Genomic DNA, 19,027 nt, shown 5'->3' on the forward strand with positions numbered 1-19,027 from the left:
GTGTTGGAAATTCCCGGCAGCATCTTGAACATTTTAATCTCTTTTTAGACATTTTCCAGTCTGCATACATAATTTTTACGTAGTGCAGTGCTCCATGACGCTCAATGACGTTCCGATTTTTGGCTGTGTTTTTAAGCGTTGATCAGTAAGAAACGGCTATAAAACAGTCATATACCCTCCAGTATAGTTCAAAATTTCTCCCAGTGACGTTTCATGAATACTTCAGCGGTAGGTAAAATATCATAAAACTCTTTGCCGTACAATTGTGCAATTTTTAATTTTAATAAAGAGTCTTTGTGATGTAAACGTGCAAAAATGTAGCATGCTCCGTGAAGCAAGTTTTATCAAAATAAAAAAGCTGTATTTTTTTCAATAATCATCGGAGAGTACCAAATTCTTGTATATTTATTGGAAAAAAAGGTAAAGATTTTATCTGAAAAGTTTGACCGGTTTCGTGGAAATAGCGCGCTCACAATAGAACTTGTCCGCGAACTTTTCTAACACCCCTTGTACAATTATAGCCTTTTGATGAGGTCAATCCCTCGATATATAGACCTTAGAGAAAGCATATCGACCGAGCGCGAAGTGCAAGGTCGATATGCTTTCTCTAAGGTCTATATATCGAGGGATTGTACCGAATTAAAAGGCTACAATTGTTTTATTATTTTTTTATTAGTTAATAAGAAATGTCTTAAAATCCTTCTTTATAACAATCAGTACATTGTACCTTCTCCTACTAGGCATTGTTATGTCATTGCATTATGACGTCACAGTAATGAAAACCAGCTGCAGTATCTGTTTTTAGAAACATCCAGTCTATAAAGAATATTGTGACGTCAGCACTATTGTTTCTTCACTGGAGAACGTTTCCAATTTTAGAAACAGCAGGTTTATAAATTTTTAAAATAGAAATATCCAGTCTGTAACACTTTTTAAACTTGATTATGTGATCCAGTTTGAGCCAATCAGAGAATTGGAACAATAAAGAAAAATAATAATAATTTTTATTAAACCCCCCGCAAACGAAGTTTAGGGGGGTATATTGGAATCACCATGTCCGTCTGTCCGTCTGTCTGTCTGTCCGTCTGTATGTCTGTCTGTCTGTCTGTAGACGAGATTTTGTCCGGACGATTTCTCAAAAACTATTGGAAGGATTTGCCTGAAAATTTATACACATATTATTCACCATATGAAGGTGTGCACCTGCTATTTTCATCTTGATTGGATGATTGTTTTGAATTTTACAGGTGTTTTTTTTTTATTTTTATTTTGTGGTCTTGTGCAGACTGTTTCTCACAAACTATTGCAAGGATTGATCTGAAAATTTGCACACTTATTATTCACCATATGAAGGTATGCACCTGGAATTTTCAACTTTATTTGTTTATTTTTCTGCATTTTACAGGTTTTACTTTTTATTTAAATTGACTTGTTCATTTTGGGCTCATTTATAAGGTATGAGAGATAGAATCTAGAATATCTGTACAAAAATGTGAACTACTGGGTAGTACAGCTTACAACAACTCATTAAAACTAAAAAAAAGGAAACATCATCAAGTGTTAAAAACAGTTTTTACATTACACAGAAGATATTCATTTGTCTCTTGGGAATAATGACTGGACAAGCATCCAGTTAAAGATAAATTAATGAGTTTGATGTTGGAGGTTGTTAAGGCATATCTCTTATCAAGCGTGTGTGTGTTATCAAATCTCCAGGGAATAAGGCACAAGAATTAAAGATCTCTCTACTCTTATTCTCTTAATTGTAATTTATTGTCTGTCAAAGCAATTCATTACTGGATGACCAGTTTTTTATTTTCAAAATGAATTTGATATATCAAGATTAATTTGATTTTGTATAATGATTTTTTTTCAACAATTAGTTTGCAGAGTGTCATGACACATAATTGCAATAAATTTTTTTAATGCAGAAATAAAAAAATGTTACGATTGAATTACAATGTATTAATTAGTATTGATGTTTCATTTGGTTGCACTTTTGTTTCACTCATTAAGAAACATAATGAGCACTTATATTTTACTGCAAATTGTTGTAAGTAAATAGTGAACACCTCTAAATCCATAAAGTATTTTTGAATTGGCACCTTCTCTGAAAAACCCAGCGGGGGGTATTTGTCCCTATTGGACAGTTCTAGTTTTGATTCTTTCAGTTTATTCATATATTTTTTTATGCGCCCCAATCGATAGATCAGAGGCGTATATTGTTTTTGTCCTGTCTGTTTATCTGTTTGTCTGTCTGTTGTCAACTTTAACCTTAGCCATAACTTTTAACAGATAGAGACTTCATATTTGGTATGCATACTCCACTAATTAAGTTTTCAAAAGACACCAAGGTAAATGACCCTTAGTTTGACCTTGACTGTGACCCTTAAGCTAAAAATAGCTTTTCAAATCTTTGTTGTGTCTGGGCGCATAGTGGTTTTTTTTTATTTTACCTTTGCTAACAAAATGCAAAAAAATGTGTACACTTGATATTGATTGATTGAATGTTATTTATTTATCTGAATATCACATAGTTTTTTTTTGTGTATTTCAGGTAGAAACAACAATATGCAGATAGTTCAAATTGCTGCATCTATTGGAGCACCCATCATCATCAGGAATTTTTCTTGAATTTCCAGTAATTCCAAAAATGCACCTTGCAGGCATAGATTGATTGTTGTAGCTTACCACATGTTACAAGATTATTTAACCCTGATGAGAAGTCACAAGATGCAGTGAATGACACTTGGGAGCAATGAGGAGTGAGGGTTTTTTAGTGTGCCAATATCTGCTGTTCCAACCTTTACTCTCTCAACCAAAAGACCTACAACTTTACAGAACCAAAAGACCTCCAACTTTACAGCACCAGAATATATGATTACCCACTGGAAAAATTTTACAAACTTTTCATATGTAACAACATTGCAAGTTTATAGTGTTGTTCTACATGTAAACAGCATGTACATCATTTTTTAGATATACAGATGTGATGAAATAATTAGGAACTCTAGTTAGTTTTACCCCACATGTATATATGTTATATCTCATAAAAAAAAACTAGTTAAAAAAATAAAAGTGTGTATATAAGCTTTAAGGTAACAGCTAATACATGTAGCTATTTAAAATGATTGAGTGAAATCATTATAAACAAACATATAAAAGTAAAATATTTTTGTATATTAAATTTCATCAATACATGTATTTGATACCGAATGATACTGTTTGATACTCCATAGTTAAATCTGTTATACCTGTCATCATTTTGTCCTGAAATGTGAAATACTTTATTAATAAAGTATTTTACCTGTGTGTGAAATTCTTATACTTTTACAAGTATAGTAGCCTAAACTCAGAGTAAAATAACACAGGTGCATTATTGTCAAATATTTTGAAAACATTCCAAAATTACAAATTGATAGATATTTCAGCTCGGGGGGGGGGGGGGGGGGGTAAGGTGGGGTACAATAAGGGATCAAAGTTTTACCTAGAAAAACCAAGAAACAAGATGTGTTTGTGAAACACTGATGCCCCCGTACGGCCAACATAGCAAAGATTAAGCTTTTCTTAAATGCAAATTTAATTAATTGGTACCAAGAGTAGGGTGTTCTCACTGGTAAACAATTTTGAAATTTGAAAGTTAGCCAATGCTTGTTTTTTAATAAGTACAAAAATCTCCAAGTTCAAGGTCAAAAGGTCAATGTAATTAGTATCAAATGAAAGGTCTTGCCACATAGATTACTTATGTAGAATATGACAGCTCTAGTTCTAACCGTACAGAAGTTATGGCCAACGTTCAATTTTTTAAAAAGTAGGTCAAACTCAAAGGGTTAAAGTTCTTGGTATCAAATGAAAGGTCATGTCATAAGGATCAAATATGTAAAGTATGAAAACACTAGCCCTAACTCTTTTAAAGTTATGGTCAAGGTTTGCTTTTTTAAAGTAGGTCAATCTCAAAGGTCAAAAGGTCAAAGTTCTTGGTATCCATTGAAAGGTCTTCTCACAAGGATTAGGTATATGAAGTATGAAAGCCTTATCCCTTACTGTTCAAAAGTTGTGGCCAAGGTTAAAGTGTGCTAAGGTGAGCAATGTCGCCCATGAGCGTTTATTTTGTTTTTCTGCACTATTTTCGTGAAAAATGCATCAGTATTTGACTATTTGATCATATACAGTAAAGCACGCATATAACGAAAAATCAAAAACACCTATCTTGAAACAGTCCCTTATACTTAAACTTTTTACTATCTATGCTTATTTCTAATTGACAAACACTGTATCAGGTACAAGTATTTCAGTTAATTACAGGTATGATAAGAAAATATTAACTTTTGAAATAATCAGGCTTTAAGATATTGATTCCCATGGGACGTGGGTCACAAAAATCGTACTTTGAGACAATCCCTAGAGTATTATACGCATATATTTCACATAAATCCTACTTTATCACCATCCCTAGAGTTTTAAACAACTTTAAAATATTATATTTATTTAGTGTAAAAATAAATTGAAGAATAAGGAAATAAAACGACACAATTTATTTTGCCAAGGTATTTTCAATGAAAATTTCCCCCCAAAATATGCCATTCACCAGAGTTTGACACACTACCTTAAAAAATCTAGGCCTATGACCTATTTATTTTTTGGCATTATTTGCTACTAAATTATCTTGTTAACATTGTATCTTAATATGAATAAAAATTCTATTGCAGAATTTTTTTAATCATCACTTTTATACCACAAACTCGCATTTTCCCATTACTTCATATAGTAATCATCGATTTTCGTTGCCTACTTTTGAAACGCTCCCTATTAAAAATCTATATCGATGACCATATATTTTTTTCATCGATTTTAACTCACAAAGAGACACTTTACCTCATATTAAAATTTGAGTAAATTTTCTATTGTAGAAATGAATTAGGTCCGTCGTCGTTAATGACAATGTTTTGTATATTGCTTTTTGTCTGTTGTTAAAAGTCATATCTCATATACAATTCATATGTCTAGAATTATTTAATTCCTAAAGAGACTTCATCGTATACATATACAGGGGAAAGGCTTAAATTTATACCTTTACTAGTGCTCAAGATTATTGAGCATTAAGGTATCTTTATTGTGTGAACGTCTGCTGTAACATAGGGCATCGATTTTTAATGTTTCATACGAAAGAATTGCAACATTTACTTGACAAAGCCTTCCACTTAGCAAAGGTACAGTTACTGCCTGTTTAATCGACTAAGGCATATAGTGGCCGGCGTTCGAAGTCCTGACTTTCCGATTAGAACTAGTAATCATAATTTACCAAAAGAAACAGGCCTATGAAGCAATATACCTTCAAATCAAAGACTCTGTACTGGAGACGAATACCACTATATTATGTCGTGTCCAGCTCGTACAAATGTAATTTTAGTAGAATATCTAAATACCATCAACATATATACATGTGTAACCAAGTGCTTTTAAGTTTTCCAATTTATTTTCATGTAAAAAGTATCCGATATCCATAACCTTTGTAAATTCATCAATACAATTAATAAGAGAGTTACCCTTCGAGGTAAATGTATATTTACAAATCAGAATGTTTTGAGTCTGAACAATTATCTAAATAAAACGATCAAAGGTCAACTAAATAAACTATATTTGATTTTTTACCGAGAGAGTTGGTTGCTTGGTTTATGACAAAGTCATTTTTTTCTTTTGTTTTATTTTTCTATTTTCCTCACGCATGCTGTATTGTACACATTTTAAGTTTGTATTTTCCCTATTCTGTAGTGCAGTTTAAGAGAATAAAGTATTGAATTGAATTGATGACTTTATATTGAGTCAGTCCGCATAGTTAATCATTTTTTAACTATTAATTGAAAGTACATGTTCTATTAGATTCAATTACAAGTACCCCAGAAGGAAATAATGATATAATGAATTTTTAAAAAACACACAAAAAGTATAAAATGTAAATTCATATGCTATGAAATTAGTTTCTCAAATGTGATGTACCGGTAAATTAGGGAATAACTATCTTCTAATTTGGCATTTGCGACCGTTAATGCTGATTTAACATTCGCAAACTAAGTTTTACCGGCAACGTGTAAGTGGAGCCGGTAAAACGAATGTTTGCGACGTGGTTAAATCAGCATTAACGGTCGCAAATACCAAATTAGAAGTTTAGTTATTCCCATTCTAATGCAATCCATGCATTTTGTTTGTTGTTTATATCTTATTTTGTTGACTTTTGTTACATGAAATACGTCACGGAGCATTGTATTTTTGCGTCGCTCTATTATGACGTCACAATGAAAAAGCTTTCACGCTCGTTAATGCTCGTTTTACTGCTTCAAACATCAGTGCATTAGCCAATCAAAGAGTGTTTTACAAAACAATTGCATTAGAATGTTTTATTAGATTCAATTACAAATACCCCAAAGGAAAATAATGATAAAATGAATTTTAAAAGAAAACACAACACCTTTAAGATGTGAGTTCATATGCGATAAAATTAGTTTATCAAATGTGATGTAAATCTTGATTTTAAATGGAACATCCCAACGCAAATTATTTTCTATAATAAAAGAAATATTGTTTATATTGTGTCATTGATGAATATACATTTAAATTTTGAATTCGGCATACGTTGTTATCGCCGAAAGTTTTTCTTTGTCTTTGAGTTGCTCTTTGGCGTGCAAAATATTGGAATGATCTACATCAATATACTCAAGACCATCTTCTTGAATCCTCTTTCGAACAGGACTGTTTTTAACATTTACATGCGGTTTGCTTACTTGAGCATAGACTGCTCCGGCTGTGTCGCTTATTGTTTTCTTTTTGGGCTTTGTAGGAACTGTATAGATAGGAATTTCAGCCACATGCCTATCTGTTATTTCTGTCTGTGTTGGTCTTGTATAAACTACCTGTCTTTCGACATCGTCCCCTTGCGTTGACAACTGAGAACCTTCTTGGTGATCAGGTATTGTAGAATATCCGACTTCGCTTGGCAATTCGCTGGAATTGTATAGAGGGTTATCTGGTAAAGGTTTGTCGAATACATTATAACTTTCATGATCTGTATGACATTCCCCTGTTGATGGCGTATTTCTCCTTTGTTGTTTTCGCTTCCTAAAAAGCATAAGTGTTTTAAAAAAAAGAAATCTCCAAGGAGATCATCTTTTTTTTTTTTTTTAATTTCAAATAAAATGGAAATTTAATACAACAAAAGAAACATACCGAATCCTACATGCCAGCAAAAGAATAACAAGAGCAAAGAATCCCAGCCCTACACATGTGGATATTCCAACTATAATATCTAAAGTAAAAATAGAAAATACATGCATATTTATAGAGAAACAAAATTGATATTTTTTTAAAGATACATTAATATGTAAGTTTGTTCATTTTTCTTAGTACCTTTTTTTCTAACACGGATATTTGTAATTTAACTGACAGAAAATTTAACAGACTCTACTCAACTTAGACATTGACTTAACAGATACTGTTCAGGTAATACTCAGTTTACTGATTTGACTTAAAAATAATGATTAATAATTCTTTTGATAATCTCCAAGAAGGATTCCGAAAGCTATGCAAACACAAGCATGAGGGTGGGGGGGGGGGGAAATTCGAACTAATTTGAATCTTTATTTGTCACAAAAATCTCACAGTCCTGACTGGGTTTGGAGATTTAGTCAAACGTACCAGAAGTCAACAGACATACAGCCAGACAGACGAACACCGTTAAGAAAAAAAAATAGTCAGAAAAAGTCGAGTTGAACTCTCGGCTAAAAAGAGCTAAGATAAAAAAAAAATGACTTACATTTCAAAAAAGATGTACCAGGCTGAACTTCGTCTGTAGCATTTACTGAGTGAAACCCAAAGTTTGTTACAGTGGTTATATTCGATAGTTGATATGATGAAAAATCCGTACTCCTCTTTTCTGTCAAGCGGCTAGTCGTACTTTGGGATGTATCTCCACAGAAAACTCTGATATTCCCCCTTTCTCCCCCTTGTCATTATGAGGACACAATCATTAGTTTCAATTTTTATGTACTTCGAAGAAAATCGTTTTTATAGATAAATTAGAATAAAAATTTTTTCAGACCTCACGTGACATATTAAAATTGTAACCATGTGCGTTTTTTCCGCACTAATACTTCGATAAGCAAGATAAGTGTTGCATTTTATTTTAGAAACATTAATATTTTCATAATTAATGCAACACATGGAAACCGTAAATGATAAAAATAATTTAGGAAAAATAAAGTGTATTTCACCATCTTTATTTTGTTGAAACCCCAGGCAGTGGTAAGACTGTTCTCGACTGTAGAACGCATAATAATGAGGATTAACTTTAACAGTTTGAAACATACTGCTAGTAATTTGTGTAGTCGTCGTTAGAGGAAAGCATGGGAAAGGATAAAAGCTTCCAGAGGCTTCTATTCTGATCAGTGTACTACAGGGCTCTTCAGTTTTCTCTGATGTAACCTGAATGTCACCTTCAAAGGACGGAATTACGATACAAGCACATGGAGGTCTGATCTTGTGAAAGTCTATGTAGAGCAGGGATCCATTCTTCTCCGAGTCCTTACAATTCGATAATGATATATTTGCAGCTAAAACATGAATTTTTACGTCATTTTGCACAATGTAGACTTGACATTTAAAAAAATGATTTTGAACATGTATCAGAAAAATATGCCTTATCAAAATTAGCGAAGCTTTCGTTCATTTCAGAGTTTTAAAAAAGTGAAACTATGTTAAGATAGGATAAAAAAAAAACACTTACCGTTTAGTGGACACAGTCCTAAAAAGATAATTATATAATTCTTTAATGCTGAGTAAAATATAGAAAAAATGTATATTTAACAATTTCCAATAATCTTATGTAAAATCAAAAGATTTTTAGAACATGTACATATAAATTTGATTATAAATTTTGATTTTCGCTAGCCAAGCGTCCGATTCCATCTACATTTTCTCATCAAATGCCACAGCTGGTTTTAGCTAAATTTCTAAGTTTTGACATAAAAGGGTACTGTGGCAATGCAAATGAAATAAATACACTCTTAGGGTGCACTAGAATTTTAACAAAATCAATTCACACATAAAAAAAATCTTTGATTTTCTTGGGAAAAACAATTCTAAAATTTTTTCACAATGTATAGTTTGGTAAAACTTTGATCCTTTGATCCTCTAGGGGTCATAATTTGAACAAATTCGAATCTACACAACCTGGGAATGTTTCCATAACAATAGAATTGCGTAAACATTAATTGCTTTGATGCTCTTTAGGAGATGGTTTTATTGTATGTCTCTGTGAAAAAAATGATTCACTGTACAGTAGTAACCTCACCTTATCCCCAGGTAAATTTTAGGCAAACTTGAGTTTATACAGCTTGAGAAGGCTTTCATATGAATATTTCTTAACAAGGCTTTGTTGAGAAGATGTTTCTCTATATATTTCCAGGCATCTCCCATGTAAATCTTTGATCCTCCTTGGAGGCTCCACCCTACAGTAAGGTGTCATTATTCGATCCTACAACCTAACGCTTCTGAGAATGCTTTGATAGCAATATGACTAAACAGGACTTTAGTATTCTTGAGAAAAAGATCTTTATTATTTTTTTCTACTTATTCCTATGTATAACATTGATCCCCATTTTTGTGCCCATCCTAAGTTGGGGGTCATCATTTTTTTTAACAAATTGAACTATACAGTATGCTAAGAAAGTTTCGTATAAGTTTCATGTTTTTATCCTGGTGGTTCTAAAGAAAATGAATTTCAATACATGCCAACAAAAATGCTCTATTTTCTAATTACTTGTATCTCCCTCAAATGAGGCAAAGCCAATATTTGTGTATACAATGCTATATGTTATTTCATCACCAAAGATCTGGTAATTTAGACCATTGTTTGTGTAGTATTTCAGTTGATTTGATGCGCAAGAGCATGCTCTACGTATGAAAAATTTCTAAAACGTGGAAAATAATTAACAAGCAAGTTGGTGAAACAAGTATATCAGCAGTCTCGTTTAAATAGATCATTTCGTAAGTTTTGTGGTCGATACAATGACCTTTATACAATTTATCCTTTAATCAAATGCTGACTGGCGTCTTTCATACTAATTGTTAGTCCATCATTTATACACTGAACTAACGACGGGTTTTTCCATTATTTCCTGATCATTACAAGGACCACAAGGCAAATGTGACCGGTCAGCAGGGAATGCTCACTCCTCCTAAGCACCTAATCCCACCTCTGATGTTTTGGAGGTCCGTGCTTGCTCTGCTCCTATTTTGTATTGTTTTATGGACTTTGATATTGAATACTGTTCGTTATTTCCATATTCTTCATTGTGTAGTTATTATAGAGACAAGAAAATGTACTTTTTGTTCTTGTGACAGGTAAGGGCTTCCTCTTACCTTCAGTTCTTGAATACGAAAATATAAACGAAGCAACAACAGCCAGGCACTTCATTTTAATAACGCCGCTGAATTCTAATATGTTTTTAATTGATGTTTTTATATGTTTTTAAGAAAGTTTTCCTGGGGATAAAGTGAGGTTACTACTGTACAGTGAATCATTTTTTTTCATGGAAACATACAATAAAAACATCTCATAAAGAGCAACAAAGCAATTAATGTTTTATTACAATTTTCTATTAATTACTAATAATAAGATATAAGGTTTATAAGGATAAGGTTTATAAGGATAAGGATATAAGGTTTATAAGGATAAGGTTTATAAGGAGTTTACAAGGTATGAGGTAATACGAAGATTAAAAGAACAGACATGTCATTGCTTGCCTGTTAAGAAAGAATGCATAAATTTAAATCCACATATTTATTCATGTCCATTCTTACTCTTTAAAACATGCAAACAAAGACTTGAACGAAAAGAAAATATCCCACAGTACCAAAATGCCTATAATTTTGTAATTTAGAGTTTTGTAAACGAGTGGAGAAATCTTTTTATATCAAAATTCTTCATTGATTTAAAGGAAATAAAGGCGAAAAAAGATCTCGTTATTTAACTGAATATAATATAACGGATCCAATAAACAATTTCTTTATGATGAAGCAGAATTACATTAATATGAATGATATCGTTGTAATGGTTATGTACTAATATAAAAAAGGTACACACAGCTCATGGTTTTATTTCAACCTGGTACATGTAAATCTACTTCCTTGTATGTGCACAAGATAAGAAAAACGCTTTACTGCTACTTTGTTGATTTTATTGATTTGAAAACTGAGTGTAACTAGAATAAGAGGTATATTGCTTAAAATTACTAGTACTCGTAATATGTACCGTGCATGGAACTTATTTTAATTTGTCACAGCATCGATGCTGATTTGAATGCTACCTTTGCATTTGTATTCGAAGGCTGTCTTTGGATGCTAATAGATCTTTGTTTAATGCTAGTTTTCTAATTATTTTGTCGTATTGTAATGCTTGCGGAAGTAGTTCATTGAAATTCATCATTGCTGTTTACAGCAGAAAGTTGTCTTATTTTATTGTTTGCTTATACTATATATAATATATATATATATATATATATATATATATATATATATAAAATATATATATATATATATATATATATATATATATATATATATATATATATATATATTTATATATATATATATAATTAATAAAACCTCATTGATATTCTGATGGTAGAAGGTCAATGCAGGTACATGTACAGCTAGTGCATTAAGTAGAGCTTTGCTTCCCTTTTTATGAATTTTTTCCCTTGCATGCTGATGCTGTTTCTGCAATTTTTTTTAAAGCTGATTTTTATAAATGTATTTGCTGCATGCTGATAATTATTTTGCTAATGCTGACTGTATGTCACAAAATTAGTTCCCTGTATTGTGAATTATACTAGAAAAGGTACTTGCGTAAACCAAATGTCTGATTCAAAGATATAATTTTACAGCAAATGATACATTATCGAATGGTAAAGGAATTCAAAGCAAATATGACCCTTATTAAAAAAACAAACACAGAAATATACAATGTTTACATTAAATAAAACCACATGCATAAAGAACATAGATGCATTTAGATAAATATTGAGATCGAACGTACTAGTCCAGTAATTTTACTTTAATAACATACTTAATTTACTCATTTACAACAAACACTTGGTTTTGATATTTGCAAAAAACAGAGCAGAGTAGACTCATTCATGGAGAAAATAAATTATTTGAGGAAGGTGGAAGACGATGGTATAATAACATACTTAATTTAAGTAAGTAGACTTAATGAACACTCATCAGCAGCTATTCCCGGGCATAATTTACAGTGTTTCGCATATTGTGCCATGGAATAAGTATCTTTTTATTTGTCCATGGTGCTTTTATTCAGCAGTTTCTTTTTCTATTTGTGTTAAATATAAATTGTAGCTACATGTATGTATCTCTCTTTTTTACCTTGTCCAGTAAACGGGGATGCATAATATAAGATAGTAATATGAACAATACAAGAAAATAGTAAATTTTGATATTACTTTCCAATGTAATAGCCTTTTCATACTTTTTGATTTTAATTTTATTTTTACATTACATATTCAATACCATTTAGTCGCCTGCATAGTGCAGTGATTAGAGCGTCTGCCTAAATTGTCCCCAAACAGAAAAAAATATATATAAAATATATATGTTATATATATATATATATATATATATATATATATAATAATATATATATATATCATATGACCTTGTCCAGTCGAAATATTGCATGATATGTGAACAAAAGACAATATTCTGGTGCAAAATGTATTTAGAAGGAAAAAATATCTATGGAAGAAATAGTGTTCAAAGAAAGTCCCTGGAAAAATTAATTACAACAAAGTATATAAAGTACAATATTATATTAAAAAAAAAAAAAAAAAAAAAAAAAAATTAAAAAGAAAAAACCACCGATATATTAAAATAATGTAAATTAAATTGAAAATGAAACTTCCTTGAAACAATCGATCTTATTTGAATGACATCTAAAGTATTTTTATTTGTTCTTTTATGACAATGCTCTGTGTATTGCTGCTTTGTCTGTCGCTTTATGTCCTATCTCATTAACAATTCATATATCTAGAATTATTTATTCCTATAGAGACCTCATCATATGAATGTACAGGAAAAAGGCTTAAATTTATACCTTTACTCGGTACTCAAGGTCATTGAGCATTAAGATATCTTAGATTGTGTAAACGTCTGCTGTGGCTCGGGGCATCGATTTTAAATGTTTCATACGAAGGATTCGCAACTTAAACTTCACAAAGCCTTCCACTTGGCTAAGGAACAATTGCTAACTTTTTAATCAACTAAAGAACATAGCAGCCGGTGGTCGAATCCATGACCCTCCGATCACTCTATACTGAGTCAGTCCGCATGGTAAATCATTTTGAATCTATTAATAAAAAGTGCATGTACTGTAAGACTCAATTACAAGTGCCCCAGAAGAAAAAAATACAAAAATAAACACAAAAATAGTAAGACATAACCAAGATGTGAATTCATATGCTATGAAATTAATTTTGATTGATCAAATGTGATGTAAAAAATAATTATGTAAAATGGAATATCCCGACACAAATTAAAATTGTAGAAATATTATAGTGAATATTGTTTCAATAATAAATTTTCATTTAAATTTTCAATTCGGCATATGTTGTTTTCGGTGACCGTTTTTCTTTGCCTTTGGATTGCTCTTTGGCATGCGAAATATTGGAATGATCTACATCAATATATGCGAGACCATCTTGATTCTTTCTTCGAACAGGATTTTTCAAATTTTTGACATTAATCTGTTGCTTTTCTTACTTGACCATTTTAAACTGCTCCACCTTAATTGCTTATGTATCTTTTTTTAGGCTTGGTAAGGAACTGTTTATAAAAAATAGGGATTTCAGCCACATGAAAAAAGTCTGTCATTTTTTTCTGTACAGGTCTTGTAGAATCATATGCCTGTCTTTCAACAAAGTCCCCTTGTTCTGCTAACTGAGAAACTTCTTGAAAAAATTGGTTATCTGGTAAAGGTTGATCATATATATGATCACTAACCATGATCTGTATGAAATTCCACCGTTGATTGCATATATATATTCCTTGCAATTGGTTTCGCTTTCTGAAAATATAAACTGTAAACTACAAAACAAATCTGTTAAAATGTATAGTCATTTTTTTTTTAATTTTCAATTTACATGTACATATACATGTAATTACAAGAGAAAAACATCAAATCCTCAATGCCAGCACAAGACTTAGAACAGCAAAGATCCCAAGCAGTACACATGTGGATATTCCAACTAAAATATCTTAAGTTTGAACTTTAGACAATATATTCCAATTTGAAACAACATTTATTTTAAATTTAAAGCTTTAAATAAGTACTGTGTTTTTGCTGTTTATTTTGTCATTTTTTTTTCTTATTTAGTAATCTTTTGAACAGAAAGTGAGACGTTTTCTATCTAACTTAAGGCACTGAATTAAAATTGGCCTACACTCGCACTACGTCATTTACGAATAGTTAAACCGGAACCACACTTATTTTTTTCGAGATGTGATTTTTTAACTATATTGGTTTGACTTTTACACAGCGTTTTAAATATCCGGTAACGATTTTGCTCGAAGTGTCAACAAACGAACGAACACAGTGATTCTACAGTTTAAGGATAAATTAATCAAAAAGAGAAGACTTGGACCAACTTTCGGTTGACAGAAAAAATTAGGCAATTAAACAACATTTCTGTGAATGTGTATGTTTTATGTAGCGCTGATAACACGGACTACAAACATGCTGTCATCAGTACATGTAAATCGGGGCGACTATTGTTGGTGGCCAAATTAAAGCTAATAGTGATAATTCGCAAGAAGAGTAATGACTACGATTTGACTTAGACAAATTTAATTTAATTAATTATTATCCATCAAAAACTACAAAATTCACTCTTGAATGATAATTATTTCATAAGACGCATACCCCCCCCCCCCCCCCCCATTCAACCGGCTTATCCAACAATCACAATGCAAAATTATTTGAAGGCAAGAATAATAATTATTATATGAAAAAAGTTGATTCACTTGCAGCATACTTACTTACTTTCTGTAATAAAAGCATCCAGTTTATGAGATTCAGACAATCACGCCCATTTTCATTGTCTCCAATTTACAGACAAGTGGTGTTTTAATGTTTCAGAGTATTATAAGATAAATTTTGGGACAATAGGTATTGGGTGTGTATTATCATTGTTTTAAATATGTACAACCTTGTTAATACAAGTATACACTCACACTTTATGAGAACTACAGGAAAATGTGGCAATATATTACTTTTGGAAGAATGAAATTATGGGGGGTCCCTTTATTGTAGAGTTTACACCATGAAAAGTAAATGCGTCAACATATAATTTTTTTTTAGCTTATTCTTTTTCTTAAATGTTATTTAGTAAAAGGAATACACATTTTTGAAGTTTGAGTCCATAATTTTTTTCTAAAATGACCGAGATTGACCTGTGAAGCACATTTTCTCATATTTCATTTTGATACGTTAGCCTAACAGAGTGCAAATAATTATAATTCATGCAAAAAATGAACATATATGGTTTACTAACAGGTTTCTACTCTATTAAAGTTAATTGACATTAGACTTCAATTCATTTTCATAATTCAAGATTTAGCCCATTTAGCGCCGAGTGTAGAACTACCTTAATGTTAATATCTTTTGCAACATGTTTTTAATGTACGTAAATGTTAATAAAAACGTCTGGATGATTTTGCATTGAGCAGGTAAATACGTTGCTTAAAGTTAAGATTTAAAAGGCTATGCAAAAAGAAGGATGAGGGCGGGGAAAAACTAGGTTAATTCTACACTGTACGCAATATCAAAACACTCTCATTTTAATATGACTAATAATAGTTCTAATTCATTTTTTTAGACAAAATTAAGATATTACTAACTATCTAATTCCCTGTTTATTTTCTCTCTTGACTATTGTGGATTTACCCAATCCATATTGACCATAAATTGAATAGAGCTAAATTTGAATCATAACTGTCTGATATTAATTCTTTATATTAAAAGTAATCAAGGTTTTGTTGTCCTTCAAAGGAGAGATTTAAATATTTTTTCCTCAATATTCAAACGGTAAAATTTATCCAATAATTTCTGTGGACTCATCCTAACCCTGAAGTAAGAATTTGAATCTACAATTTGATGTAAAGCTATACACATCTACAATTAAGTATATAACTAAACATGAATATGTTTATTCCTATGAAGAGATTTAATCATTTTTTGTCTGAATCCGATTTTTTTCCACGTAAAAGGTATATTTAGTTGAGACAAAACGAAAGAAAGGTTGAAATATCGTGTAATTTCAGGTTTTGATATAAATTGCGACAGCTTGTGACGTGTATTTTTTTAATTATGCCACCGATTTTCAAATAATTTGCAATGAATTGCTTTTGAATGTAAATGACTCTTCATTTGAAACATACTTTAATTTCCCTCAACAAAACTTTTCTTAATTTGATTAAAATTGGTCAAGGGTTTGGAGAAGAAGTCAAACGTACATTTACAAACAAAACAAACAGCCACACAGACGAATTTACAGGATAAAATATAATCAGTAAAGCTGACTAGAACTTTCACTGCAGGGAAGTTAAAATATAATAAACTTACATTTTGAAAAAGATGTAACCAGGTAAATTTCGTCTGTAGCATTCAATGAGTGAAATCCAAAGTCTGTTACAGTGGTAAAACTCGGTTGTTGATTTGATGAAAAATCGTTTGTCCCCGTTTCTGTTGTGCGGCTAGTCGTACTTTGAGGTGTATCTCCACAAAAAACTCTGATATTTCCTTTTCTCTCCCTTGCCATAGTAAGGACACAATTTTTTTATAAGATTAGAAGTACTTGAAAGAAAATTATTATTATGAATATCTCAAAATAAGAATTTTTTCAGAAATCACGCGACACATTTTAATTGTAACCATGTGCGGTTACCGCATTAATAGTTTGACATCCAAGAAATATATTGCATTTTACATTAAAAACATTAATATCATTGTAATTCATAAATTATTAATGCAACAAAAAGAAAATTCAAATGATAAAAGAAATTTTAGGAAAATATATTTATTTTACCATCGATATTTTGTTGAAACCCTAGACAGTGGTAGGACTGTTCCCGACTGTAGAATGCATAATAAACAGGGTAAATTTTAACTTTTGAAAAATACTGCTGATAATCTGTGTAGATGTCATTTGATGATTGCACGGGAAATAATAATATCTTCCAGAGGCTTCTATTCTTACCACTGTACTACAGGGTTCTTCAGTTTTCTCTGACGTAACCTGGATATCGCCTTCAAAGGACGGAATTACGGTACAAGTACATGGAGGTCTGATCTTGTGAAAGTCTATGTAAATCAGGGATCCATTCGTCTCCGAACCATTGCAATTCGATATTGAAGTATTTGAAGCTAAAACGATTAAACATGAAATTTTTACGCCGTTTTGCACACTGTAGCACTGGATATTATTCTTATTAAAGGATTTTTGTATAAAAATATGCCATATTAGAATAACCTAGGCTTAAATTTAATTCATTTGAGTTTTTAAAAAGTCCAAATAATGTTAAGATAAGATTTGAAAAACCATTACCGTTCTGTGGACACAGTCCTAAAAATGAAAATAAATTCTTTAATGCTGAATTAAATGCACCAAAAATATTTTTATAACTTCAATAAATTTTACGAAAAATTCTGAAAGAGATTTTTACTACATGTACTTATAGACTTGAATATAAGTTTGAATTTTCGCACGCCAATCCCCGATTTATTGTTCAATCAAATTCCTTGGCTGTTGTAGAAAAATTTCTCAGCTTACAATAGGCAAGCTTTGACATGACAGGGCAGCGGCAATGCACTTTGATAATTTAACACTTTGAGAGCTTTAAAATTTTATAAAAATCAATCAACTCAGAAAAAAAAAATTCTTTTTTTTTTCTTTGGCAAAAACATATTTTAAAGGTTTTTTTTAGAATATATAATTATGTAAAACTTTAAATCGTCGTTGTGATCCTCCCCCCAGGGATCATTATTTTAACAAGCTTGAATCTACACAACCTGAGAATGTTTCCACAATAATAATATTGACTTTTTTAGCGTGATGGTTCAAAAGAAGTAAAATTTTAACTCATGTACATCCCAACAAACGTACCTTTTTTTAATTATATCCTCTTAAATGAGGTAAAAGCCAATTTAATATTTGTGTATACAATTCTTTGTTATTTCATTACAAAAGATAAGTTAATGTGAGCCGTACTTTGCGTAGTTATTAAAGAGACAAGATAATGTACATTTGTGTTTTAGTGACAGGAGAATGCTTTCTCTTACCTTCAGTTGTTGAATACGAAAATATAAACGAAGCAACAACAGCCAACCACTTCATTTTGATAACTTTTCTGAACAGGAAGGTAAACATTTACAAGGTAAGAGATAATACAAAGAGGTATAGAACAGTTATGCATGTCAATGCTTGTCCGTGAAGAAAGAATGCATAAATTTAAATCCACGTATTTAATCATATCCGCTCTACTACTTAAAACATATGAACAAAATCATGAACGAAGTGAAAACATCTCTCTGTGTCAAAATGCCGACATATTTTGTAATCAATTTGATGGTTTTGTGCACGTGTGATGCTATCGTTTTATATTCATTTCTTCAATGACTGAGTTGAAATAAAGGCGAGAAAGGATTTATCTCATTAGTTAACTGAATATAACTGATCCATTAAACACTTTCTCTGTAATGAGGAAACAATTGCCTTCTCCATTTAAAACAGTAAGAGTTAGACAATCATTAACAAACATGTTTAATTTTCTTTCCCAATCCGGTTTTTTTTTTGGTCATTTTTTGCGGAGAACTTACTTTAGGAAAGTTTCACTTAAAGACTGTGTATACATATATATTTGTTTGACTTATTCAGCTTATGTAACATCATGTTTGATGTTACAC

At 31.1% G+C, this 19,027-nt stretch overlaps 1 protein-coding gene across 1 annotated transcript; it reads right to left on the reverse strand.

Moving 5' to 3' along the window:
* Positions 1 to 6,533: 6,533 nt before the first annotated feature.
* On the reverse strand, positions 6,534 to 18,458 carry LOC134265783 (uncharacterized). The gene is made up of 9 exons (XM_062747994.1): positions 18,404 to 18,458; positions 18,228 to 18,246; positions 17,670 to 17,687; positions 17,246 to 17,529; positions 8,777 to 8,794; positions 8,265 to 8,603; positions 7,808 to 7,996; positions 7,222 to 7,300; positions 6,534 to 7,113 (listed from the first exon to the last, which is right to left on the reverse strand). The coding sequence occupies exons 1-9, from the start codon at positions 18,456 to 18,458 to the stop codon at positions 6,609 to 6,611; spliced, it is 1,506 nt and encodes a 501-aa protein (XP_062603978.1). The 3' UTR covers positions 6,534 to 6,608.
* Positions 18,459 to 19,027: the final 569 nt, after the last annotated feature.

This window comes from Saccostrea cucullata, unplaced genomic scaffold, assembly GCF_032062105.1.
Source record: "Saccostrea cucullata isolate Sc308-1 unplaced genomic scaffold, CSIRO_AGI_Scuc_v1 ctg10640, whole genome shotgun sequence".
NCBI classification, from domain to species: domain Eukaryota; kingdom Metazoa; phylum Mollusca; class Bivalvia; order Ostreida; family Ostreidae; genus Saccostrea; species Saccostrea cuccullata.

Coding starts and splice junctions, on each gene's coding strand:
- LOC134265783 (XM_062747994.1), bottom strand. CDS start 18,458: ATGAAGTGGTTGGCTGTTGTTGCTTCGTTTATATTTTCGTATTCAACA. Junction 7,997..8,264: donor GTTTCAACAAAATAAAGATG/GTGAAATACACT, acceptor CATAATGACAAG/GGGGAGAAAGGGGGAATATC. Junction 7,301..7,807: donor TGGTACATCTTTTTTGAAAT/GTAAGTCATTTT, acceptor TTTTTACTTTAG/ATATTATAGTTGGAATATCC.